The following is a 26,907-nucleotide window of genomic DNA, read 5'->3' on the forward strand; positions in this document are numbered from 1 at the left end:
AGCAATCTTGGTTGCCCTGGTATTGCTTCATTCAAACATGGGGTTTTGAATATATTTACTTAGTTCTTTCTCTGCTTATAAGTCTTTCCCTTCTCAGCTTTCTTTAGTACCCTAGGAGTTTCTGTCAAGGCTTCCTCACGACCTACCTCCATGTCTTCTCTTTCAGTATCCCTTCCACCTGGAACACCCACCCACCTGCTGCCATCACAGTCTCCGTTTCTAGAGCTAAATGTCTCACCTCCTCCTCCAGATTTTTCTGCAGCAAAGCCAAATAAGGTACAAATTCATATCCATTACCACCCACGCTACCAACATTACTGCCTCATCAGCATTAGCAATGTCACCAAACATTCATTAAGAACATATGGACAGGCATTCATCCAGTCCAGATAGAGATGACCTAGATCAGTGTTTCCCAAAGTAGACAATAACTATCCCCTGCCACCCCCTGTGGAACAATGGGATGGGGGGGAGGGGGGTGTGGTAACCTCAAGAGCAATGGGTAAGAGAGCACACTTTGCTTTTGTTCCTTAAAGAAGGTAAATTTCTAAGGGGACACTCAGTGTTTTGTTTTGTTTTGTTTTTCTGAAAAAGGAGCCATAAGCCAAATTTAACTTATCATTTAGATGATCTCTTCAAACCCTGACAATTTTATAGGAATGACAAACCTGTAGCTTAGTTCTTATGCTAGTTTCTCAAAATCTCCTGAAGTATCAACAAAAGAATGCAAATCAAAATGATAGACTACCATTCTTTTGCCAAATTGGTAAAATTTTCTAAAATAATAATATTCAATGCAGTGTGGCACATTTAAATACAGGAAGTGCAAATTGGAAAAACTTCTGAAAACACCTGTAGAAGTTTGGTAGAAGCCTATAAATTCAGCACTACACTTATTGAATCTACTTTCAGAAAACTAAGTTAAAGAAAAAGTTCAAAATGAAAGCAAATATGCAAAATGGTGTTCATCAGAGCAGTATTTATGATAGTAAAGATATTAAGGAAGGCCATCGAGATATTACAGGGGATAAGCTCTTGTTTGCATCCTACTAATCCCAGTTCAGTCCCTGGTAACACACAGTCTCCTGAGCACTACTATGAGCACCAAGCACAGAGCCGGGAGTAGCTCTCAAGCAAACACTGGGTGTGGACCCCCTCAAAAATTAAAATAACAATATGATGAAATATTATTAATCTATTAATTAAAGCATGTTTTTAAGAAATAAGAACTAAGCAAAAACAATATACATTAAAAATAAAGAAATTTATACAGTATGGCTCAAATTCAGCAACTTCATATTCACTTATATGAAAATTATACAAGGAAACAAAACTATGTGAATATTTAATATTTTCCTGTTACTGACTTTAGGTGCTAATACATTAAAACAGAAGAAGCACATGGAGACTTCAATGGAAATGGTAATGGAAATTTCTAATTAGGCCTCTTACAAAAGGTGATTCTATAGTGGGTTCAAAAATACTACCAATAAAAAGCATAGTCCCAGAATTCAAGGAGCATGTAAGTATAATGAAAATAAAGATGTAACAGTAAACAATTACCTCAATTACATGTGGTAAATACCAGCATAGAAAAGGTATGCACAGGAGCCAGGTAGAGAATATAGTGGTTAGGGCCTATGCCAGGAACATGCAAGATCTGGGTTCAATTCACATTTCACTGCATGAAGGCCTGGAGGCCCTAGTACTTAACCATCACTCTGTTGACTGAGTATCTCCGAGAGTACCCTGGGCCCCTAAGTCTGTTTGGGAATACACTTCTCTCCCAGCTGACCCGAGACACACACACACACACACACACACACACACACACACACACACACACACACACACACACAAAGAAAAAAGAAAAGGGTGCGACTGGAGAGCTTGTTCAGTAGGGAGGGGTCTTCCCTCGTACAAGGTCAACTGAAATTCAACCCCTGACACTGCATGTGGTCCCCTGGCCCTGCCAGGTGTGATCCCTAAGTGCAGAGCCAGGAGTAAGCCCTTACCACTGAAGGGTATGGCCCAAAAATCAAAAGAAAGAAAAAAAAGACTGAAGATTTTTTTTTAAAAAAAACGGAGTTTTAAATGACATGAATTAAAAGTTAGTAGGTGGAGAGGTAAAAGGATTCCATGCAGGAGAAACAGCAAGAATAAAGTCTGAGATTTTGAAAAATATTTCTATAAGTGCTTACTAAACAGAATAGAAAGGCAAGCTGCATCTATGTTTTTCAAATAATGCTTTCCAAATCTTTTGTTTGTATCTGACTTTTTATTCCAAAAATGTAATGGACCAGTATTTTCAGTGAAACAAAGTAACTGATCATAGGCTTGATGTCATGGCAATCCAAACTGCCTCCTAAAACTCAATCTTATGGGCCAGAGAGATAATACAGAGAGAGATTAAGGCACTTGCCTTGCATGCAGTCAATTCCAGTTCAATTACTGGCACCACATATGCTCCCCTACGCACTACCAGGAGAGACCCTGAGCACAGAGACAAAACCATTACTGAGCACTGATGGATGTGGCCAAAATAAGGGGGGAGGGAAGAAAAGCTGAAATTCATTTTTAGTAATTATTTCATTTAGACTAGAAACATTTCCTGGACTGGGCTAGTTCACACTTTAAGTCACAGTAAGTTATATCATATGTTTTACTCTTTCATGAAGGTAATGTGGAACCACTGAACAGCTATTTTCTTCTTTTTATCTGATAGTTTTTTTTAGATGATTTTTCAATCCTAACAGGTAGGTACTATTTTCACCCATTTTCTGGCTTGGGAAAATGTAATTTCTCAATGGCTGGGAAAAAAAAAGAAGAAGAAAAGTTCTCAGGGATCCAGAGAAATAGTTCAGTGCTTAGAATGCCTGCCATGTAAGTTTAAGGTCACAAATTCAATGCCTGGTGCAACAACATGCTATCTCTGCAAAGGGTAAGGAATAATGTTTATTTATTCTTTTTTTCCCCCACATTTTATGCAGAATTTCCCAGAGTTGAGGAATAAAGGCACCAAGATCCAGGAGGCTAGAAAGGTTCCAATGAAAACAGACTCAGCTAGAAATACTCCAGGACACACTGTCATCAAAATGATAAAATCCAAATATAAAGACAGAACACTGAAAGCAGCAAGATCAAAAAAGGAACTTACGTACAAAGCAAAGCCTATTAGATATACAGCTTATCTATTAATTGAAAGAGCCAGAAGAATATGGAGGGATATAATACAAAAACTCAATGAAATAAACACCTCACCAAGAATACTTCATTTAGCTAGATTACCATTTGGATTTGAAGGAACAATATAGAGCTTTATGGACAGTCAAAAGTTTAGGTAATTCATAGCCTTGAAACTAGTTTTGCAAGAAGCATTAGAAGGGCTTCCTTTAGTACAGGACAAACTACACAACATATGATATTGAGTATGATACTCATTAACAGTGCATATGGTTGCTCTCTACTAGATTAAGAAAGGTATGTTTACTCTTTTTTTTTTTTTTTTTGCTTTTTGGGTCACACCTGGCGATGCACAGGGGTTACTCCTGGCTCTGCACTCAGGAATTAACCCTGGCCGTGCTCAGGGGACCATATGGGATGCTGGGATTTGAACCCGGGTCGGCCGCGTGCAAGGCAAACACCCTACCCGATGTGCTATCTCTCCAGCCCCAAGAAAGGTATGTTTACTCTTAACTTGATAAGGAATTCTGTAAATTTTTAATAATGAATTAACATCTTATTTATATTGGCTAAAATCACTTAGCAATCAATTATCACAAACAGACTTATATTAGTTTCTGATAATTCCATTTGCCATTCCTTTAAATTTTGTTGGAGCAAGTAATAGGAAATAACTTTGTTATAAACTTTCCAAGGGGACATGCTGGAGAATGGAAGAGAACTAGGAACATTAGTGAAGGGAGGGGGACACTGATGGTGGGATTGTTGCTGGATATAAAAACTCTATTATAAACAAGTTTGTAAATCATAGTGCCTTAATTTTTCACTGTATCACTATCACTGTCATCCTGTTGCTCATTGATTGCTTGAGCGGGCGCCAGTAACATCTCCATTCATCCTGTCATGTGCTAGTGTAGCCCAATGGCGTCTGCTTGCTCCAGGAACATGAAGAGCACGTTGTTGTTACTACTTTTGGAAAATCGAATACATCACGGGTAGCTTCACATACGAGTGAACATATTCCTGGATCATATGAACACTTTTGCAGCTGTGCGACACATCATAAGACACTCCCTACTCATTTTCCATACCTCTTGGAGAGCCTGGCAAGCTACCAAGGATATCCCATCTTAATTTTTAAAGAATTAAAATTTTTAATTATGTAAATTTAAATAGATAACAAATGTATATGTATAATTTTGTTAAGGTATTATAATACAAAATTTAAATGTAAAAAGTACAAAACAAGCATTTTTAAAGTATTAATTATACAACAATATTTTTTACAGTTACTAACTAACAAATGGCACCAATAGTACACCTTTGAAAGAGACTTTGTTATAAAGTCTAGAAAATTTGCATGGGGTCTTAATAAAAATGTAATAGTGGCTGGGTTAATGCTTTGAATTATTATACTCTCCTCAAAAGAAAAATAACCTTACTCTTTTGGGAAGACACAAACAGGAAATTTCGAGGTGACAGAAGTGATGTCACATCAGCTTTCCAACTTTCTTTCAAGGGTTTCCAAAAAAAGATAATAATGGGTGGAAGGTGATAAAGGAAATATGGTAAAATATTAACAATTGGGACATCTGGGTGAGAAAGATAAGAGAGTTCTTTATACTATTTTGACAATGTTTCCCTAATTTTTATTTCAAAATATTGTGTTCATGTGAGTTTACATGTGAGTATACATGTGAGTTTGTATGCATGTGAGTTTGCATGCATTTTTAACAGATTCTAGGTTTTGTATTACAAACTACAACTTATCATTTAAAAATAAAACATAGTAGAGGAATACCAAATGGCCAATGGTAAGAGAACCTGAGAGTTAGCCTACAAAACAGTTTGTGAAATCACTGAAGGTTTGGGAGACAAAAGTGATGCTGGCGCTCTGGTGGTGGGGTGGTGTTGCACACTGTATATCTGAAACTATTGTTAAAAATATTTTAAATTCCACCACTTCAGTGTAAAATGGAAAGAAAATTAAAATGTCTGTCTAAATGACCATACTGACAGATACGGTCATTTTAAGTTTGTAACACTGAAAATGAAAAGCATTACTCTTCATTTTTATTCTTTTACATGTACAGCTTGAAATCTTAATGTTTTGATGTTTTGGACTTTAAACATGTGAAGATTTTTGTAAATACTCTAAAATTTCTAAACTTGTACAGCTCAGCTGATAGTACTTAATTGACTGGACATAGGAGATAGCTGACTTAAGTAAAAAAGTCTTGAAACAGTTTCCCTGTATCTAGTAAAAAATGAAATGGCCTCAAGGTGACAACGATTTTGAAAAGCTTTTAACTTTACTTCAGGCTATCAACCCACTAGGCACATTATATTTCTATTAATTTGCAAAGAAGGAAACCAGAAGCCACCTCCTCTCTTATGGTTCTAGCTTACCATATCCATGCATTCCCAGAAGTATCTGTCAAACAGCTATCACTGATTGTATCTCCAGCAACATGTCTCCCAATTTCAAAGGAAAAACATCCAGCTGATACTAAATTAACAGATTTCCTACCTCGTGCAGCTGTAGTCGAACCTTGGTGACTGCTCGGATCCAGTGAGCTTTGGCTTGGGTAAATGGTGAAGATGCATTCTCCTCCGAAAAACTTGTAACAAAAAAAAGAACATACCTTAAAAATAGTTAAAGTCATGGGCCAGGGATGTGGCTCATTTGCCTTGCCTGTGTGCATGAGGATATTTGAATTGCAAAACAATTTTTGGTGATGCCAGTGTCTGGAGTTCCCACATGCAAAGCACACACTCAGTCCACTAAGCTATCTCTCTAGGTTGACAATCTGTTTTCCAGGGGCTGGAGAGATAGGACAGCGGATGAGGTGTTTGCTTTGCACACAGTTAACCCAAGTTTCACACCCAGCACCCGATGTGGCCCCCTGGGGTGATCCTTGAGCACACAGTCATGAGTAAATCCTGAGCACTGCCAGGTGTGCCCCTCATCCCTTGCAGAGAAAGAGAGAGAGAGAGAGAGAGAGAGAGAGAGAGAGAAGAGCTGTCTACTTTTATCTTTCAGTGAGAGGTCTCATTATTTTTTTTAACTAGTAAGTCTAGTAAACATGTTCTAAAATAATCTAATAATAATTAAGTCTAATAAATACTAGGCTAAGTTTGAGAATTTAAGACCTTACCACTTTCCTCCAGTGATTTTCACTCAGAGGTAGTTTTGTTCTCATTAGGAAATCCAGCAATAACTGAAGACATTTTTGGTTGGCACAACTAAGGGCACTTACTGGTAACTAGTGTGCAGGTTTGGGCTGCTACTAAAAATCCTACAGAGTTTACAGGCAGGGTGGGGGGCTGGTGGGGTGGAGGGGTGGGAGGAAGGTTTACTGTGGCTCTTGGTGGTGGAATATGTGCACTGGTGAAGGGATGGGTGTTTGAGTATTGTGTAACTTAGACTTAAGCCTAAAAGCTTTGTAACTTTCCACATGGTGATTCAATAAATAAATAAATAAATAAATAAATGTAAAAATAAATTTAAAAAAGTATTGCTGACTCAAAATGCAAACAATAGGGAAAAAATTCTCAAATGACATATGCTTTTAAGCTACCTTCAGATGTTTTTGTTTATTAAAGCCAAATAAAGATTATTCTAAACAATTAAAAAAATAAAAAAGAAATCCTACAGAGTTTAATAGCATAACAGTTCCCCATAAGAAAGAGTTATCTGGCCCAAAATACCAAAAGTGTCAGGACTGAGAAATCTTGTTCTGCCCCAATCTATCAGTTACTCAAATGACCAATTTAATAACATAAATCGGGCTGGAGCGATAGCACAGTGGTTGGGCATTCGCCTTTCATGCAGCCAACCCGAGTTCGATTCCTCCGCCACTCTCAGAGAGCCCGGCAAGCTACCGAGAGTATCGACCCCGCGAGGCAGAGCCTGGCAAGCTCCCCGTGGAGTATTGAATATGCCAAAAACAGTAACAATAAGTCTCTCAATGAGAGACGTTACTGGTGCCTGCTCGAACAAATCAATGAGCAACGGGATGACAGTGAATAACATAAATCAAACTCCGCAACATATTATAAGACTGTTAAATGAGCTATCTTAAAATGTAACAATTGCCAGATATACTTCTAGGCCTTGGGAAACAAAAGTAGATTAAAACTGACTTCTTTTTTGTTTTTGTTTTGTTCTTGTTTTTATTGGTGGTGGAATATGGGAACTGGTGAAGGGATGGGTGTTTGAGCATTGTATAACTGAGATATAAGCCTGAGAACTTTGTAACTTTCCACTTGGTGATTCAATGAAATAATTTTAAAAAAAAAACTGACTTCTAGACAAAAATCTCTTTAGCTCTACACTGGTTTTCACAGTGAGAAAATAAAAAAGCAGAAAGCAATATTAACAAAAGAAGTAAAAATACTGCTATGCTGTAAAGACATCCTAAAGCAATTTCTTTGGGGTTTTTTTGGGGGGCGGGTAGGGGAGGGTAATCTTAGAGAGCTTAGTCATATACAGTGGTGCTCAGGGGCTACTCTACTGGGAAGAATCTGGGCCAGCAAATGCAAGACAGACACTTCAATCTCTATACTATCTCTCTGCCTCCCCCCCAACCCCCAAATTTCTTTGAATGAAATAACCTGCAGGACTCAAATCAGTTTCAATTCTAATTGCTCAAAAGCTATCACATGTGAGACCAACTAATAAAAAATAGAACTGAAGGCTCAAGAATGCCTGTTGACTACAAAGAACTAATATATTCTTTATAGATCCTCAAAAGAGCTTATGAATTACAAGATGATTCAAAAGGAACAGTGCAGAGTTGAGTCTGGATATCCTAATCACCATGATATTTGGTTGTTGGCACCGAAATGACAATTATTTATTCATCAATACTACACAGCAGATACAGCAGAAATCATATGAACTCTTCTTGGCTGCTATTACCTACCTCTCTTGGGGGCCTAGAACATGGTCTTTGTGTAGCACCAGATCTGGAGGATGATGTACTGTTGTACCTTCTTTCATCTCCTTTAGGTCACATGATATTTCCTTATTGGCTTCACTTGTCACCTCTAAGTCTTTCTCTTGTTCTCCAAAACCAACTTGGCCATCTTTGGAGAAACTGCCAGAGCTGTGACAGGAATGAATTGACTCCCTCTCCCGACAGTCATCATCTTGTTCAGGACACTGGTCTAGTTCACTCAGCTGAGAACTTCCTTGACTCACATTACAAGAGGAGCCATACCTACTACTGCCAGTGGGGCTGTGGGAATAAAAAGAAGAGGCATGAGTAAATAATGCATCCTAAAGACCTGGACAAAAGTTGTGCTAAATCCAAGAAATAATGATACCAGACGCAAGAATCAAAAACAGGAGGTTCATGGGAAGAGAGGACCATACTTCATAATCTAGAAGAACTAAGAACTAATACAGCACAACAATAGGGAAAACAAAACAAGCTGTGTTCTCTAACACTGCCAGAACACAGCAATAGACATTGAAGAATACTTTATTCTGGGGCTGGGACTCCAGTTTAACAAGCAGAGGCACTTGCTTAGCATGCAGGAGACCATTCCTGGCACTGAATAGTTCCTGAGAACATCTGGGAGCAACCCCTGAGGATCCAAGCAGTGCTGGTGGTGGCCCCAAAACAGAAAGCAAAGAGAATGCCTCATCCTGAGGCTCAGGGATAGCTCCAAGGACTAGAGCACATGCTTCGCATGCTAAAACCCTGGGTTTGATCTCAATATATGGTGTCCCAAAGACTGAGCCAGGAATAGCCCCAATACCACCAGGTGTTGCCCAAAGACATAAAATATTTTATCCTGTGATATTCTAAGAATAATTAAAACATGAACATTATTATGACCATATTACCCAAACTATACTTTTAATTATATGTATTTTTAAAAGAATGATTAAAACAGCTATTTATGCTGAAAATTCTTTATTCAGTCATCTAAAGCAATCTGTCCAGTGGCTGTGTCTTAAGTGTCCTAATTTTCTTTAGCGATAAAAGTGGATAAAAATTCCATTCCTTTGAGGCTAGAGCGATAGTACAGGAGGTAGGGCATCTGCCTTATGTGCAGCTGACCTGGGTTCAATCCCCAGCATTCTTTATGGTCACTCAAGCCCTGCCAGGAGTAATTCCTGAGTGCAGAGCCAAGTGTGATTCCTGAGTGCAGAGCCTGAGTGCAGAGCCTGAGCATCACTGGGTGTGACCCAAAAACAAAAAATAATTCCATTCCCTTTCCTGCTTTTTATTAAATTTAGGGCATTTCTTTCTTTACAATTATAATTTAAATGCCTGTCCCAAAAATGTGCAAAGGATAGTGGACATGTTTTTCGATCATCTCTCAGCCATCTGCATGACTGGAAATGGTAGTTATTGTAAGATGGAGGCTAGAATCAACAAAGTCCTGGGGTGAATGGTCTTAGAGAAAAGGATGTTACAACGATATTCCTGGTAGCATAGGGAACACCCTAAAGATGAACTTGCCTATGAGGATTAAGATCAGTTTTTAATAAAGTGGGAAAAGTCCAACTCTAAAAGGCCATATAGAAAGGCTCTCTGAACTTGAAGGCCAATTTAACCCTTTCTCCAAGACCTAAATTTCCATACTGAGCAGGAAATATGTTCCCCTTTTATCAGAGATATCAGCTGTAGTAAATAAACAGAAAGAAAAGCAGTAACTAGAAATTACTTGAATCACTCACTAAATCTAAGTGATTCAATCCTTTTCCAAAGTGAGTTGGTAACAATTTTTAAGACCTATCCCAACCCTTTCAGATAGTTTTATTCAAAGTGGTCTTCACAAAAAAAAAAAAAAGCAAAAAAAAAAAATCTGGAGAGATAGCACAGCAGGTAGGGCGTTTGCCTTGCATGCGGCCGACCCGGGTTCAAATCCCAGCATCCCATATGGTCCCCTGAGCACGGCCAGGGGAGATTCCTGAGTGCAGAGTCAGGAGTGACCCCTGTGCATCGCCGGGTGTGACCCAAAAAGCAAAAAAAAAAGAAAGAAAGAAAGAAAGAAAGAAAGAAAGAAAGAAAGAAAGAAAGAAAGAAAGAAAGAAAGAAAGAAAGAAAGAAAGAAAGAAAGAAAGAAAGATGGAAAGAGACTGATACTCTAGAAGAAGCTATATAAATCATGTGGAATACAGATTATATTACATAAAATATAGATTATACCCAGCAATCATGTGCTTTGTGCTTTAATACCCTCATTGCCACTGGAATGCCTCATTTAATACCCTCATAGCCACTGGAATGCCTCATTGCATGTTAGAAGACCTAGAAAAGTTGGTTTTTCCCTATCTATTACAGATGCAAGTGCCTAAGGCCCAAAGAAGCACCAGAGCAGATAATGTGGTTATAACATGCAACATTCAATGACTTCCTGCCAGCCCATCTGCATTCTGTGTTACTGAAGGCAGAAGAACCCACAACAAGTAAATACTTAAATCTTTAAACCTTTTCTTTAAGCCTTGTCCTAATAAATGATTTAGATTTATCACTAGAAAAGTAGAGGATGTAAAGACCCACACATTATTTCTTGGTATTAACATGAAGCTAATATGAAGCTCAGGGGCTAGGAAATACACAGGAAGGACAAAAAGAATATAAGGCAGTCTATGACTAATCTAGCACAAATTCATTTGCATCATAAATGGTCAATCCTTAAAATCATTTATGATGCTTTAGCTGAGAACAGGCCTTTGGATGATCGTCAGTTCCTTGCTGTCATGCAGAGTAACTGGATGTTGTTCATTCGAAACAGAGTCAGTGCTAGCAGACACCATCTCCTCTTCTTGTTCTTCTGACTGGTAAGGTAATGGAGGGGCAGTACAAGGATTTTTCTCATGGCTACCTAAAGTATGGGTAGGATTAAAGAGGTTGTCTTTGGTATCCCAGTGTTCTTCAGATGCTTGGATTTCTTGCTGGTCTTCCATTTTTCCAGAAACAGTGAGCTCAAGAGTAAATATACGTGGATTGGCCTCCATCTGCTCAGGGTTCCAAGGGGGCTGAGAACAGGAGTTAATTGACTCAGCACTGTTTACAGACATTTGATGAGACTCCCAAGCTTTGTCAGTCTCAATGGAGTTAAGGTTCTGATGACTGCTGATAACCAAAACCGGAGAGGAGGTTTCTGAAGGCATTTGTTCATGGTCCTCTTTGTTCTCTTTTGGCCAATGGCTTGACAGATCTAGATTTTTTCCAAAACTTGGTTTTGTATCATTTACCTCTAGAGTTCCTTTCTTGTCACTTCCTCCTTCAAACAGAGTTGACAACTTCTTAAAGCTGGATATGAAACCAATATCCACTGCTCTGTTTACTGAAGAGGAAGGTGGGGAAAAGAAAGAGCTCAATGATTTCCTATAGTCAGTGGCAGAAGATGGAAAACTGAGCTTTGTCCAATTGCTCATGTTTTGTACTGAAAAAGGTCTTGGCTGCTCTATTTCCTGAGGGACTTCAGATGGGTCTTTCTGGTCATCAAGTATCTCACAACTTTTCTTGGAATAAAGCATAGGTTTCTCCAACAGAGGGTGAGAAATGTTCCCTTGGGTTTCCAGTGTGGCACTCTGGCTGACACCTGTCTCACTGGAAATCATAGTATTAGTTTCTGGTAATTTAGTTGTCTGTGGACCCAAAAAGTCTTGGTTTGTGGAAGAAGACTGCATAGCTTGTTCTGGATCAAAAGAAAGAAGTGACTGACTTGAAGAAATATAATCTTTGGCAGTACAGGTAGGATCTGAATTCATATGTGCTGACAATGAAGTATGTTCTGCTTCCATTGATGCCTCTGTATCTGTAGCCTGCAATATTCCCATATCTCCTTCATCACTCAGAGATAATACTCCTTGTCTAGTATCATCCCCTGAGAAAGATGAAGCCCCAAATATTTCAGAATCATTTGGCTCCTTAATACTGCCAGTAATACTATTGTTTTCTATTTCAGTCATTAGTTTAGAATCATCTATCAAAGTCTCCACGTCTGACTTTGAACTAACCACAGTCATAGTACTGTTACAAAGAGTAAATTCTGAGTTTAATGTTGCAGAGGGAACATCTCCACACAAGTTTTTTGGAGATATTGATCCTATAGTTTCTCTGGAACTATCATTTTGAAGCCATGAAGAAGATGAGACAGGTGATTTTTGTACATTTATCTCTGGTTTGATATTCTTGAAAATTTCAAATAACTCACCTTTGAGGGGCTGAGAGGATGCACCAGAGGAAAGAGAGAAAAAGGAGTTTTTCTTTGGATGTTGTAGAGAGGAGAATAGTCCAGAGAAAGTTTTGGGAGATTCCATTAAACATCCAGAAAAAGATTTCACTTTGGTTACAAACTCTGATAACACTTCTACTGAAGAGCCCAATACAGATTGGTCTTCATCTTTATCTCTATTTTGGTTCTGGAAGGGTTCTGTACACCCTGTCTCTGCAGAGGAACAGGTTGTCTCCAAGGTCTGTGATAAGGTCTCTTCAGGGATCTTTTCTAATGGCAAATTGAAAGGGTCACTAGTAAAACTTTCATTTTGGTGGTTCTGAGTGTCAAAATTGTTTAGCTTTTCAGTCATATGGTTTCCCTGTGAAAGAGACTTGGTCAGTGAGTCATTTGGGAGGCTTTCCTGAATGATAGCCTTTTTTTTATGGAGATCTACCCCCACGGTCCCTGGATCAATGATTGGTACTTCAGCCTGTGACTGAAATCCTGGGGTACAAGGAACAGTATCTTTTTGCAATTGATTTACCTGGAAACCTGCTAGAGATGTCTCTGGTCCATGAGGGGTGCTCAGTTTTCCCTGATAGTTTTCATCTACATTCATCTCACCTGGAAGGGCGGTAACTTCAATGATTTTGCTAATGGAAGCACAGGGAGTCATTTGTTCTTCATGAATTACTTCCTGGACTATGCTATACCTATTTCCATTGCAACCTTTAGTCATTGCATCACATGTGTCTACAAAAACACTTGGCTTCTTAGAAGGTTGGGTAGTCACTGGAGCAATAGTTGCAAGTTTATGTTGTCCCCCATGAGACTGCTGTTTTTCATCAAAAAAGGGTAAGTTAAAGAAACCAAAAGAGCTACCATGAGAGGCATCCTTCATTCTTGGTACAATAGGAAAGGCTCTGTTCTCAGATTTTTTTGATCCTGTCAGGAAAGAAAATATACTTTTTCTGGTTGGCAACTCTGGTTGGGATGAAAATGTTGTGGCAGTTGAAAAACCCCAGTCTTTGTCAGAAAACTGATCCTGTTCATTTGAATTTCTTCTATTCGGAATATCAGAAGATATTGTATTACTTTCTAGAGATTCTGTCACTATAGATTTACTACTAGTTTCTACTGAAGAATATTTGGGACATTCTTTAAGACAACTTGATAGGAAAGATATTTTTGATGACTGCTGGATTAGGTCGTCTCTGGATGGTTCATTTTTTTCAGTCAAATGATTACCCTGAATTTCCCTAACAGGTGATTCTTTTAGCATACTCTCATCAATAGTACTCTGTTTAATCAAACTTCTAACTCTAACCTTCCCTTTAGAGGTAATTGGTTCAGCAGGAGAATTCTCAACAACCTGGTTAGTTGCTTGTTCAGATTTAAGATTTGACTTGACTTCATTATTAGTCACTGAAAACACAGACATATTTTCAGATGTTTGTGTATGAGTTGCATTGCTTTTTAAAAAGTCCCCAAACACATCAAAAATATTTGAAATACCAGATTCTTTCTTTTCATGAAATAGCTTTTTATTTTTATCACCATTCTTTCCAAAGTTTGAGGATTCCTCTTTATTCACCTGTATTTTAAAGAGGTTCAAAAATCCAGATGCATGTTTTTCATTTTCTATTGAACTTACTGAAGAGTCTTCTCCCCTACCAAAGAATTTCAATGCACTTTTAAATAATGTTCTCTCAGATTCATTGAAAGACTGGTCCTGGGGAAACTTAGAATTCTTGTGTTCGCCACTACTAATCTGTGATGGAAGAGGAACTGAAATAGAATCAACTTTGATGACTTCATCATCACCTATTCCTGATTTAGTCTGAGGAGTTGTTTGGCTTACCTGAAACACATTTTTTAACAAATTTTGTTTTTTCACATGAATGTTTTTATTTAAAGGAGTTTCTAGCATTTTATTCTTAGTAAGTTCTGATTGTTGAACATTGGATAGTATCTTTTTCTCTGAAACATTGATAAGAATTTTCTGCTCATTTTGAGAGTTATTCTCTAATTGCTTACTCAAGATCAGTGACTGAACATTATCACTTGAAAGCTCTAATTTAGACTGTTGATCCATTTTCTGCATTTTCTGTATGACCAGAGTCTCTAAGGATTCATTTTTATCAAAACTCAAGGTACTTTCAACCAAAGCACCCAAAGTAGGAAACAACGAAGTCACACTGCTCAATGATGAAATATCATCTGCTTGCTGAGAGAGATTAGTCATATTTTCAAGATGAACCAAAGAGGCAGCTTCTTTAGAGTAAGAGTGAGGCAACTGGAAACTGGATTGGTGAAGTGATGAATCTTTAGCTAAAGACTGAATGTCTCCCTCTATAATTTGATCTCTACTTAAGACATGATAACCAACAGTTTGAGGCTGATTTCTGAGATCCAACATATATTTGAGGTCTTCAGAATAACAGAACCTGTCTTCAGAAGGCCCGAAATCCTCTTTAAATTTTTTAGTATTATAGCATGAAAAATCTAATGCCTGATCCCTTTGGTCATTACTTGACTCTTCAAAAACTTGTGAAAAGGTTTCTAAATTTACATATATTGATTCCTCACTCCTTGGCAAAACTACCGATAAATCAAGGGGATCATCAACTGGTTCCTCTTCAACATACCACAATAATTCATCTTCTTTGTCAAGTACTTTAAAACTACAGGGAGAAGTAATGTTGTCAACTAATACAGTGTTTGACAGATCATCTGACTGAAAATTCCAATTCAAATAATCTTGATAACAATAATCAGGTATAAATAAATAAGCATACTCACCAGTAGAATCAGTGAGAAATGAATAGATATATTGACCATCATGGAACATATAATATCCACAATCTCCACTATCTGATGGCCACCACACTCCATTTTCAAGACATGACAGCCATTCCTGGTATTCATAACCAACACTTGAACACCCAAAGTTTTCATCTATTCTTGATGCTTGATCAACCACAGGATATGTAGTTTCACAATTTGAACAACTTAAGTCTACAGGCAATTCTAATGAGATTTTACTATCATTAATTAGAAGGTTAGAATTTTCATGTAATGAGTTAGCGGCCCACATATCACCTCTTATTAAGCAATCTTCATTAAATGATGACTGGTTGAATGATTCATATGGTAAGTCATACCAAAGGACACTGTTTGGATTCACTCCCCAATCTAAGATATTTGCATTAGGATCTTCTTGGTAAAAATTTATTGCTGGGTTTTCTAAATCAGGCCATAAGAAAACATCAGTTGATGGTAATATATTCTGATTCAACATGTAATAAACTGACTGGAGTTTTTTGGAATTTTTTGAGAAATCTTTTATATCAGAGTCCCATTCATAATAGAACAGATCATTCATCTCTTCAAAAACCTGACACTGGTTTGATTTATTAGAAATGTTAGTATTTAGGATAGATGGGTTTAAACTGTTTGCGTTTTCATGTAGTTTTGCCTCAAGAACCTGATGTGGTGTTAGCCTCTTAGTCAAAGATTTCTCTAAGAAACCCTGCTGAGCTCTTGGAGCATAGTAGAGTACATTGTTCCCAGAAGAGCAGGAACACTTTTCACTTTGCTGATTTTTCCATGTAGGAGAGCAATTATTGCTAACCCAATCACCAAATAATGGTATGCTTTCCTTAGGTAATGGCAAAACGCTTTTTATGGAGCCAGAAGTTTGCCTTTCAGTATGATTCCTCTGGTTCTCAGAAGTAACACATGAAGTAACAGAAATCTCATCCAAAGTGAAATACTTACTTCCATTCAAACTCTTATTGCCATCATAAGACAGAGACTTTACTTCATTTGGCTTACACTCAGTCATACTGCTATATGAAATTGGATTTAAAATTCTAGAGGGTAAACTTGGGATATTATTCCTGCTACGGGAGTCATCATTTCTCAAATTTAATTTTTGTTGTGTAGACAAGTTTTCAAGAGAAGAAAATTTGTTACGTAGACCAGAAAGACTACTTTCTTTGGTTTTCTTGTAAGCTTTATCTAAAACTTTGTCTTGACTAGTTACATTAACTAAAGTAGATTCTGTAATGGTAGAAGTGAATGCATAAGAGTCCAGTATCGTTACCACTTGTGTAAGATTTTTATTTTTTCCTGAAGAACATGAAAGCATATATTCTTTAGGTACAACTTGAGGGGTGCCTAAATTATCTCTTTCACAATTATCTACTGCTATGTTGTCACTTGGATTTAATTCTTCTTTACTTTCGAATTCCCCAAGTTCATTATTAATATTTGGAACTGAATCACACTTTAATATTTTCATTTTGGCAGCTTCAGGGGATTTTTGTTGTTGTTTTTTATTTAATTTATCTGAACATCTATGTTTCCCTAGATTCTTAGGAATATTTGAAACTGAACTAGATTTTGTTGAACCAAGTATGGGATTTTTAAGGCAATTTCTTTGGCTCTCTTCATCAATGGCTACCGCTGAGTCATAAACAGGCTGGTCATTGATATCCATATGACTATCAGTGAAAAGTAAATTAAACAAAGGAAAAATGCTTTTTTTCTCTTTTATATCCTGCCTTTTTTTTGAATGACTAAGAACTCCTGAAAATGGAATTTGTAGTTTTCCACGGAAGGAAAAGGAATGTCCTTTCCTAGAGCATTCTAATATATCTTCTTCCAATTCTTGAGTTTTCACAGATTCTGACAAAGTTTCTTTTGAACATTCCTCAGGGGCAGTGAGCAAGAAATGGCTAAAGGATTTTCTGAGTGGCTCAAGGAAATCATCATCACCACTAATAACTTTATCTTCTTCTAAAAGCTTTAAACAAGGCTCTTCATTTGCACTTCTACTGCCAACTATCCAAGGATGTCTCAAAGTACTTTTGACACATATTTTTGATTGATCTGGTAAAAGACAGAGATCTTCACAAGGTGTTCTTTCCAATAGACCCTCAATATCATCTTTCTTACTTTCAGAACTGACTAGGTTTGAAGGTTCTTTGGTCACTTGGGAAAATAAATTATCACTTGATATGTTGGTAGCTTCTCCATCACTATTTTCTAAAGGGACAAGGCTACAATCATTGACTATGGGGTCCTCCCTCTGACTAACTTCCAAACTACATGCAATAAAGTTTTCCTCTCTTGTTTGTTTGCCCCACTCATCTTTTTTAGAATCCTCTTTTTCTGAAAAGAGCTTTAATGGATTTAGCATGCTGAAAACAGATTTTATAACAGAACTCTGACTCTCTGAACCTGAGTGCCTTCCAATAGTTTCTGTAGCATTTTGAATGCTTGAGCTTTTGGTTTTATTACCTGTTTGCACATCTCCAGAGGTTTTACCCTGTTTGCCAATATCCTTACTAGCAACTGTTTGAACTGCTATTGGACATTGCATGAAAAGCTCCTTCTCCAATACTGACTTGTCTTCAGGTTCAGATCCTGAATTAATTGTCTCTGTTTGATTAATAATTTCTGTTTTCTCTGGAACCAAATAAACCAACTTCCCCATAGAGGTTGTTAGATGTTTTGTACCAGACCCTACCTTTTCTGTGAGTGAGCCAAATAAAGAACCAACAGCACATTTCATTCCATTCAGCTCAGAAAAAAAGGACTTGTCTTTATCATACTTGACATCAGTGAAAGGAGCTGTTTGATCTTCAAGCATTTTTGGTTCGTTATTAATAGTACTATTGTGTTTAAATGTTATTTTAGTTTCTGAATGGGAACCAAATCTATTACTCTCCTCTTCTTTCTCTACTAGATAATCTGATACCGTTTCTACCAAACACTGAAGTTCATCCATAGTATCAATATAGTCATCCTTAGGTTCCTCAGTAGAGGAAGGAATCATCTCTTTGATGGCACACCCAAGTCTATTTGCATCACAGTTCACTCTTTGTATAGAAAAGTCAGGGCTTTGTATATAACACTCTTCAGTAAATCCTCCACTATGACAGTTATTGGATGAATACCATGTTGGTGATAGTAAACATTCTTGTTTGTCAGAAATGGGAGAACCCAGACATTCATCAGAAGAACTGCTAGTAGGATCTTCAAAAATATCTAATGCAGTGAAATTAGTGACATGCTGCTTACAGTCAGGTGATTTTTCATAGTTCTCAAAACAACCAGGAAGGTCATGATCTTGAATTTCCAATTTAGTGGCTGGCATGCCACTCTCAACTACAAGTCCATTTTTGCAGGGATGTAAAATTGTGTGACCATGGTTCTTCTTTTCAGTGTGGCAAAAGTTACAATTTTCAGTGTCAAAATATATACATTTGAAGTTGGTCTTAGTTCTTGATCTATTATATTGTCTTCTTTCACTATCCCCATCATGACTATGTAAAGGTTTCTTCTTTCTTTGCCTGTCCATTGTATTATATTTCCGAGAATATCTGGAGAAAAAAGACGCTTCAAACTGAAGGTCAAAATTAGAGAGAGCTGGGAATTCTGTTTCCTGGCTCTGAGACGATATCTTTTTCCAATTCTTGTAGTTTGATTCTTCTTGACGGTAGTATTTATCAGTTTTTAAAAGAGTTCTACTTTCTCTTACCTCTGTTTCATTTCTGTTACTGTTTTCTAGAAGTTCTTGTGAAATTTCCCCTTCTAACTTGTTATATTTACCTTCTTGCTCTTTAAAACCAACATCAGAGAAAGCTGAAATAATTCTAGCTTTGTCATTTTTAGCTTGTAAGCCTTGCCTGATATAAAGGGATAAAATTGGAGAAAGAGTAAAACAAAAAAAAAAAAAGGAAGAAATAAATGATAAGACTTAGTGCTTGTTAATGGAAAGATAAAAGTAAAATTATTACAACTTGATTTAAAAAATTATTATTCAGACTGAAAAACATAAGGGCTATGTACATTAATAATATCATATTAATGAAGTAAAATAGATTTATAATTTTCAAAAAAAGAGTAGCTATTATAAATTTTAAGTACCTTACTTGCTATCATTTGTAATTGATGAGCTTTTTAGAATCTGTTCATAAGAATAAGGGTCAAAGAGATAGTACATTAGTAGGGCACTTTTCTTGCACCTGCTAACCTGGGTTCAATCCCTAGCACTCCATATGGTCCCCCAAGCCCCATCAGGAATGAACTTGTAGTGCACAGCCAGGAGTAAACCCTAAGCACCACCAGGTGTCCCCAAAACAAACAAATAAAAAGAAACACCTAACAAAATGAACACGTCCTATTAATAGTGAATATGCACTTACAATGTCAAAAAACATGAAAACAATAGGAATTTTCAAGAAACCTAAATTTGTTAATGAATTTGGGTTTGATAATATAGTTAATATGGTCAAATATTTCTTTGAAAAATAAAGATAATATATACAAAATTAAAATAAATCCCTTTTTTTGAAGCCATGAGGGGGGGCACATACCCAACTGTGCTCAGGCTTATTCTGAACTCTGCACTCAGGGATCACTCCTGGCAGGTTCACGGGTCAATATGGGGTGCCAGAGATTGAACCCATGTCAACCACATGCTCAGCACATGCCCTATCTACTGACTACTACTCCAGCCCTTAAAGCAATCTTTGACAATCAAACCTTGTTACAATACCAAAAACAGTAAATTATTTAAAGAATCGTAATTTTTTGGAAATCAACACATTGAGTTCACAGTAAAATGAAAATGTTCTTAATATTGTTTACAAAAGCAGACATATTCACTAAGTCAAGGAATAAAGAGAGCTGACTGAAAGAGAGGGACAGACATAGAATGACTGCACTCATTTGCAGAATATAAAATAACATAATATGAGACTGACATCCAGGGACAGTAGAGACAGGGCCAGGAATATTGCTCCATGTTTGGCAGCCTGTTTCATGAGCTGGGGGAGAAGGTGGCTGGAATAGAGAAGGGATCACCAAGTCAATGATGGCTGGAGGGATAGTTCTGGATGGGAGATGTGTGCTGAAAGTAGATAAAGGACCAAATGGGATAGCCTCTCAAGTATCTATATTGCAAACCATAATGCCCAAAAGTAGAGAGAGTATGGGGTAAATTATCTGCCACATGGGCAGGAGGGGTGGGAATGGGGTGGGAGGGAGATACTGGGGACATTGGTGGTGGAAAATGTGCACTGGTGGAGGGATGGGTGTTTGATCATTGTATGACTGAAACTCAAACATGAAAGTTTTGTGACTGTATCTCACAATGATTCAATAAAAAATAAATAAATAAAATTTAGAATTTTTAAAAAATGTTTTAAAAGAAGAGAGCTGACCTCTTAATTAGGTTAGAGACTGCCTGCTTCCTGTGTAATAAGGAGGGGAAATAGAAAGAGGCTGAACACTAGAAATATTCCAGCTTAGTGTATTCTTTTATTACTCATACCCAACAATATTTTGCGATAAAACAAATTGAAAATGGGTGCTAAGACACAAAAAAAATTCAAGAGTAGGACTGGTATCCTTTTGACATCTCTCAACACTACAGTATTCTATTATTCTGGACTTAATAGGGAAAGGCCATTTAGTTGAGAAAATTTACTTTAAGACATTTTTCTTACAAACTGTTACTTTAGTCTCCAGTATCTTCAAAATCTAACTCAAGCCTGGAAGAAACTATATTTGGTTTTGGGATTTTTTAAGTTTTCTGGTGGAACTTTTCTCTTTTTTTGGTGGGGGAGCTTTTTGGGTCCAACACCTGGCAATGCTCAGGAGTTACTCCTGGCTTTGTACTCAGGAACTATCCTGACAGTGCTCACGGGAGAACATAGGGATGCTGGGGATTACACCCAGGTCAGCACTGCCAGGAATAATTCCTGAGTGCAGAGCCAGCAGATATGATCAAACCCCCCCCCCCAAAAAAAAGAGAGAGAGAGAGAGAAGAAAGAAATACTGTGTACTTGTGCACTACTGGGTGTGGCCCACCTTCCCCCTCAAAATTATGTTTACTTTAGGAGAGCAGGTAGAACACTTGCCTTTCATGTGGCTGACCTAAATCAGGCCTTGCCAGGCGTGACCTCTAAGCACACAGGCAGTAGTTAGTCCTGAACACTTCTGGATTGGTCCCCAAACCAAAAAATTGAATAAAATTAAATAAACAATAATGACTGTATCACTGTATCACTGTCATCCCGTTGATCATTGATTTGCTCGAGTAGGCCCAGTAATATCTCCATTCATCCTAGCCCTAAGATTTTAGCAGCCCCTCTTTACTCATCCTTCCCAATGGTGCCTTATTAGCCATGCAACTTCTGATAGACTAGTTCTCCCTCTTGGATAACCTGGCAAGCTACTGAGAGTTTACTGTCTGCACTGGGGAGAGCCTGGCAAGCTCCCCGTGGCATATTAATATGCCAGATACATTAACAATGATGGGTCTCATTCCCTTGACTCTGAAATAAACAATAATAATAAATAAAATCAGTTTAACATTTCTTCTGATTGAGAATTATTTTAAACCTCATTCTAAAAAAGGGGGGGGGGGCTGGAGTGATAGCATAGTGGGTAGGGCATTTGCCTTAAACTCTGCTGACCCGGGTTCAATTGCCAGCACCCATATGGTGCTTGAAGTGCTTGAATCACTTCAAGCACCGCCAGAAGTGATTCTTGAGTACAGAGCCGAAGTAACCCCTGAGTATTGCTGGGTGTGACCCAAAAAGCAAAAAAATAAAAAAATGTGATGTAGGAGCCAGAGAGATAGTACAGCTGACCCCAGCACCATATGGTCCCTCAAGCAGCATGAACTATCACGGGGTCCCAGGTAGTCCCCTGCACCATCACATACTTCAGCCCTCACATTAAACCACTGACCAAGCTAATTAAGAATAACTAGAAGGGTCCCTAAGTCCCTGAATATATATAAGAATCCCCCAAAAATGGAAAGAAAAAATGTAATTTGATTAACTAATGATTCTGTTATTTATTACAGCACTATCCCAGAAAAATAATTGAAATGTTACTGGGAAAATTCCTAGGTTAATTGCTATTGTTCATGCAGTTGTTTAGTTGATTACTACTTCTGACCTGCACAAAGAACATTTGCAAATACAGAAGGGGGAGAAAAAGACCCCCCAATTTTTTTGCTATGATTTTTTTCTTTAGTGGGAAATCACTAAATTAATAAAGCAGCAAGGAATAGAGGGGAACTTTCGTAAAATTCCCGACATGTTTCTTTTAAGAAGCAGATAAAAATTGAGATTTTAAACAATGGCTAATAGATTTTTTAAAAATTCATTGGTTATATTCTCAGAATTCAGATAGTATACTGAACAGGATATTTTCTAGTATGAAGATGCCATCTGAATCTCAGAACATATATTCACCCATTTAGTGAAGTAAACAAGCAATAACAATAAAAGATCAGCCTTGGTATGATGAATCTCAGAAACCAAAAGTAGGAGATAACTTGGAATGTTGCCTATTTATTTATTCTTTTTATTTGGTTTGGGGTTTTGACGTGCTAGGGATTGAATTCAGGTCCTCACACTTCTTTTTGCTTTTTTTTTGCTTTTTTTTTTTAAATTTTATTGAATCACTGTGAGATAGTTACAAGCTTTCATGTTTGGGTTAGACAGGTCCTCACACTTCTAACGCACGTGTTTTATCACTCAGCTATATCTCCAGCTATGGAATGTTTTTTGAGGAAAAAAAATAAACAAAAAAAACCCTTTAGTCAATGAAATAAGTGATTTGAGCAAGGATTATCAATAGATCTTAAAAACCAATGGGCAGCTGGGAATGTGGCTCAGTAGTAGAGTGCATATGTTGCATCTTTATGGTCTCATATGAGTTCAATTCCTCAGAAACATAAAAATAAAAACAATGGTTGAAATATTGTTGGGAAAGCAGACTACTGATAGTATCTCACTTATTATCTAGTGATTAAGAATATCATTCAGGGGTCAGGGAGATAGTACAGGGCTTTCAGTGCTTCCCTTGCATATGACCAACTCTGGTACCATATATGGTCCCCAGAGCACTGCCAGGAGTGTTCCCTGAGATCCCTGAGAGCACAGAGTCAAGAATAAGCTCTGAGCACAGTTCGATGTGGACAAAACAAAAGCAAAACAAACAACAAATATCACTCATATACTTAAATTACAAAGGGGAAAGGCAACTTTATATTGGAAAAATCTGATCAAAACTAAGTATCATAAATAATGTGTGTGATAAAGTAACATTATGTGAACCCTGATGCACTGCAAAGGAAACATCATTTAATAGAATTTTTACCAAAAATGTTTGATGCAATTCTAAACTAAAAGAAATGATAAAACAAAACCAAATTATGAGGCACTCTTATTAACAACAATCAAAAAAAAAAAAAGTGGGGAATTCTGCTAGATTGGAAAAAACTATAGAAACAGGAAAATCAAGTGCAATGCACCATGATCTTTTTTAGCTCTTGAACCAAAAAGAAAAAACTTCATATAGAAAATTACTGGGAAAAAAATTTTTTAAAGAAAGGAAGTAAAAAATTAAAATACCAGAATAACTTGGAGAAATTCAAATATGTTTATATGTTAAATCAAATTGTATCATTAAAAGTTTTTACAGTGCGATCACAGGAGTGAGGTTATGTAGAGAATGTCCTTTTCCTTAGGAGTTACATGTTGAAGTACTTCTTGGTGAAATAACACGGTGTCTATAACATGAAAGAATCCCTGTATATATAAATACACATTTGAATGAGATAAAGTAAATTAAGAATGTTAACATAACTGATGAATCTGGGCAGCATGAATATTGTTTTATTCTTTCTCTAAATTTTAATTAGAGAGAAGAGGAGAGCACTTATGTACATATTTGCTTTTACAGAACTAGTATTTAAGGAAGGAAACAAAAATACAACAGTTCCGGTGGTAAAGGTGCTGTAACTTTATTCATCAAAACCATGAAAGTTAACACTACTGTAATAACAGTACCTAAACTACCATAGAAAAAAATTTTTTAAATCAATGAATTTTAAAAAAAATTTAAATCAATAAATAGGAACGGAACTGAGTAGAGAATAATAATAGTCATGGAAGAGATATTTTTTTAATTCTATGCTGTATTGCACCTTAATGCTTTTAACCATAAAAATGTTTATATATTTAAGGACAAAATATAGTTTTCAAGTTCTAGCAAAATTACTGAATCTGCTCTGTTGATATCATATTGGTTTTATATGGTATATTCAGAAAATATACCATATTTTCTGAAGCTATCAAGAAAATATTTATGTAGAAAGGATTGTCCAAACATCTAATTTCCGTAATTTTCTTTCTGAAATCTTGATGAAGGAAATATGTCAAAATCATTGAGCTGAGCAAAGGGGCAAGCAGTTTTTTTTTTTAACCACCTACTCTAAAAGGGCATCCACTTTCATAAATGGCAATCACAAAGAGATTTACTATTGGTGGAAATATGTATAAGTGAAAATATAGGAGAGTAAAAATAACTAATAATCTACACTAAAAATAGTTAAAACTTGGCCCATTATACTGCTATATTTTCAATACAATCTTATGTGAAAGTGCCTAATACTTGCTGCCAGTAACATCCATGATGAAAGAGAAAATGCTGTTTCAAATACCTACCTGAGGGCCTGACGCTCTGGATAATCAATATCATAACTCTGCATGGAATCATTGCAAGAGTCCCGAGAACTGCCCTGAAGGAGCAGCTGCTGTGGCAATCGTAGAGGCACAGGGAACTGGTGCACAGAAGCATTGGGCTGGGACGTTGTATGGTAAGGAGGAGGGATGCTATTGCTGGTCTCACTGCGATAGTCACTATCTCGATCATCGACGGCACTATCTGCATCTTCAAAAGCTGTGGAATAAGCACAATCAATCAAAGCATCCCAGCTTTATTCAGTTCTTACAAAACTTTTTCTGCTTTCAAACTCAGGTAGCCACAGCCTAGAGAACAATGTCAAGCTGAGCAGCACATGAACCCAATCATCTCAAAGCCATGTATAGACTATCTCATAACCCAAAGTGTCTCTCCTAATCAAATGATTAAGATCTTATCTTAGTGCCAAGTTTTAGAAGAGCTCTGTCATATTTTCCTAATGCAGAATCTGTTTATAATCCTTCTCTAGCTATCATAACCCTAAATAAAATATGCTTTTTAAATGCCATGAGCAGATTTTGGTCCTCTACAATTATCAAAGGGGGCTAGAGAAAAAAAAATAGTTTATCCATATTTTAGAAAAGATGAAATTGCTGTTTGAGGTTGGCTTGATGTTTTCAGATTTTAAAATATCCAACTGAACCAAATTAGCAGGTTCAATATCAGAACATAGGCCAGGAAATTAGGAAAGCTAAAGAAATCAAACCCCAAACTCTAGAGACAGCTGAGAAGTAATAGTCTATGTTTTTTCCTAACTGTGTATAAAGTTTTTCTATCAACCTATAGTCTGGAGTCATCATTCCAACCAAATTATGAATTAAAGAGGAACAGCAAAAGATATATACTGCCAGTCATATCCTGTGGACAATGAAGCCAAGTTTACTTAATAGCAGTGACTACAATTTTAAAGATTATTCCAGATATTCAGAGCAGCATCTGATTAGCTAAAATTTTGTTCATTTGGGTGAAGGTCACACCTAATGGTACTCAGGAGCCACTCCTAGCTCTGTGCTCAGAAAATTTAAACCATTGCCACAGCTTTGCCTTCATGCAAAGCAAGTGCCTTAATCTCTGTACTATCTCACTAGCTCCTTCAGTTTTATTCTCAACCTTTGCTAAAATGATCACAAATCCTGCTCCAAATAAAAACAAAAATGTGCAACACAATTTTGAAACAGGAGCTCAACCTAACAGTGCTTTGTAAATTATTTTATAGAAAAGTGATTTTTGACACTATCCCCATATGTGTATGATTAACAGGGTCCCATTATGTTCTTTCTTGCCAAATTCCTATTTGGCTCACAATGAGGAAAAGGAACATTCACTATCCAAGAATAAAAATACTTTTAGCAGATGATGGAGTCCTCACATTAGTATTTTTTTAAAAATAATTTTGATAGTAATGTGGGCAGCAGAAACCTTCTGAATCCATAAGATTAGATTTTATAATTGCTCATATTGAAGTACTTACATCCCAGCAATAGAAATTGAAGTATTAATATTAACTAGAAAAAAATCAAGACAAAAGTAATAAAACTTAGGGATAAATGGTAATAAAAAGGTAACTAAAAAAACTATCACATGGCTTTTTAAACAACCTTGTTCTACTCAGAGATGGGAACACAAACATGGATTTCACAAACAGGAAAACATGAGCATTACATTTCAAACCATTATGGGTACAAGTGGGAGTAGGGGTAAGAAGATATAATGAGCTTTCACCCATTTGCATGGGCCAGAGCAATAGTACAGCAGGTAGGGCATTTGCCTTGCACACGGCCAATTCCGGCATCCTGGCATCCAATCTCTGGCATCCCATAGGGTCCTCCCAGCACCGCCAGGAGTAATTCCTGGGTGCAGAGCCAGGAGTAAACTCCTGAGCATCAGCAGATGTGATTTCACTCCACCCCTTTCTAATAAAAAAGAGCAAGAGAATGCTCAGAATCTCAGTAAAGA

The 26,907-nt window shown here is 37.0% G+C and overlaps 1 protein-coding gene across 1 annotated transcript in view; it reads right to left on the reverse strand.

Moving 5' to 3' along the window:
- Window positions 1-26,907, reverse strand: part of UNC13B (unc-13 homolog B) — a 223,837-nt gene that overhangs the window by 81,834 nt on the left and 115,096 nt on the right. The window contains exons 8-10 of the mRNA XM_055136355.1: window positions 24,915-25,149; window positions 8,112-8,426; window positions 5,714-5,804 (exon numbers count right to left, since the gene is read on the reverse strand). Of these exons, the coding sequence (XP_054992330.1) occupies window positions 5,714-5,804; window positions 8,112-8,426; window positions 24,915-25,149 (641 nt within the window). The remainder of the gene's footprint in view (window positions 1-5,713; window positions 5,805-8,111; window positions 8,427-24,914; window positions 25,150-26,907) is intronic.

Source organism: Sorex araneus, chromosome 1, assembly GCF_027595985.1.
Source record: "Sorex araneus isolate mSorAra2 chromosome 1, mSorAra2.pri, whole genome shotgun sequence".
NCBI lineage: Eukaryota > Metazoa > Chordata > Mammalia > Eulipotyphla > Soricidae > Sorex > Sorex araneus.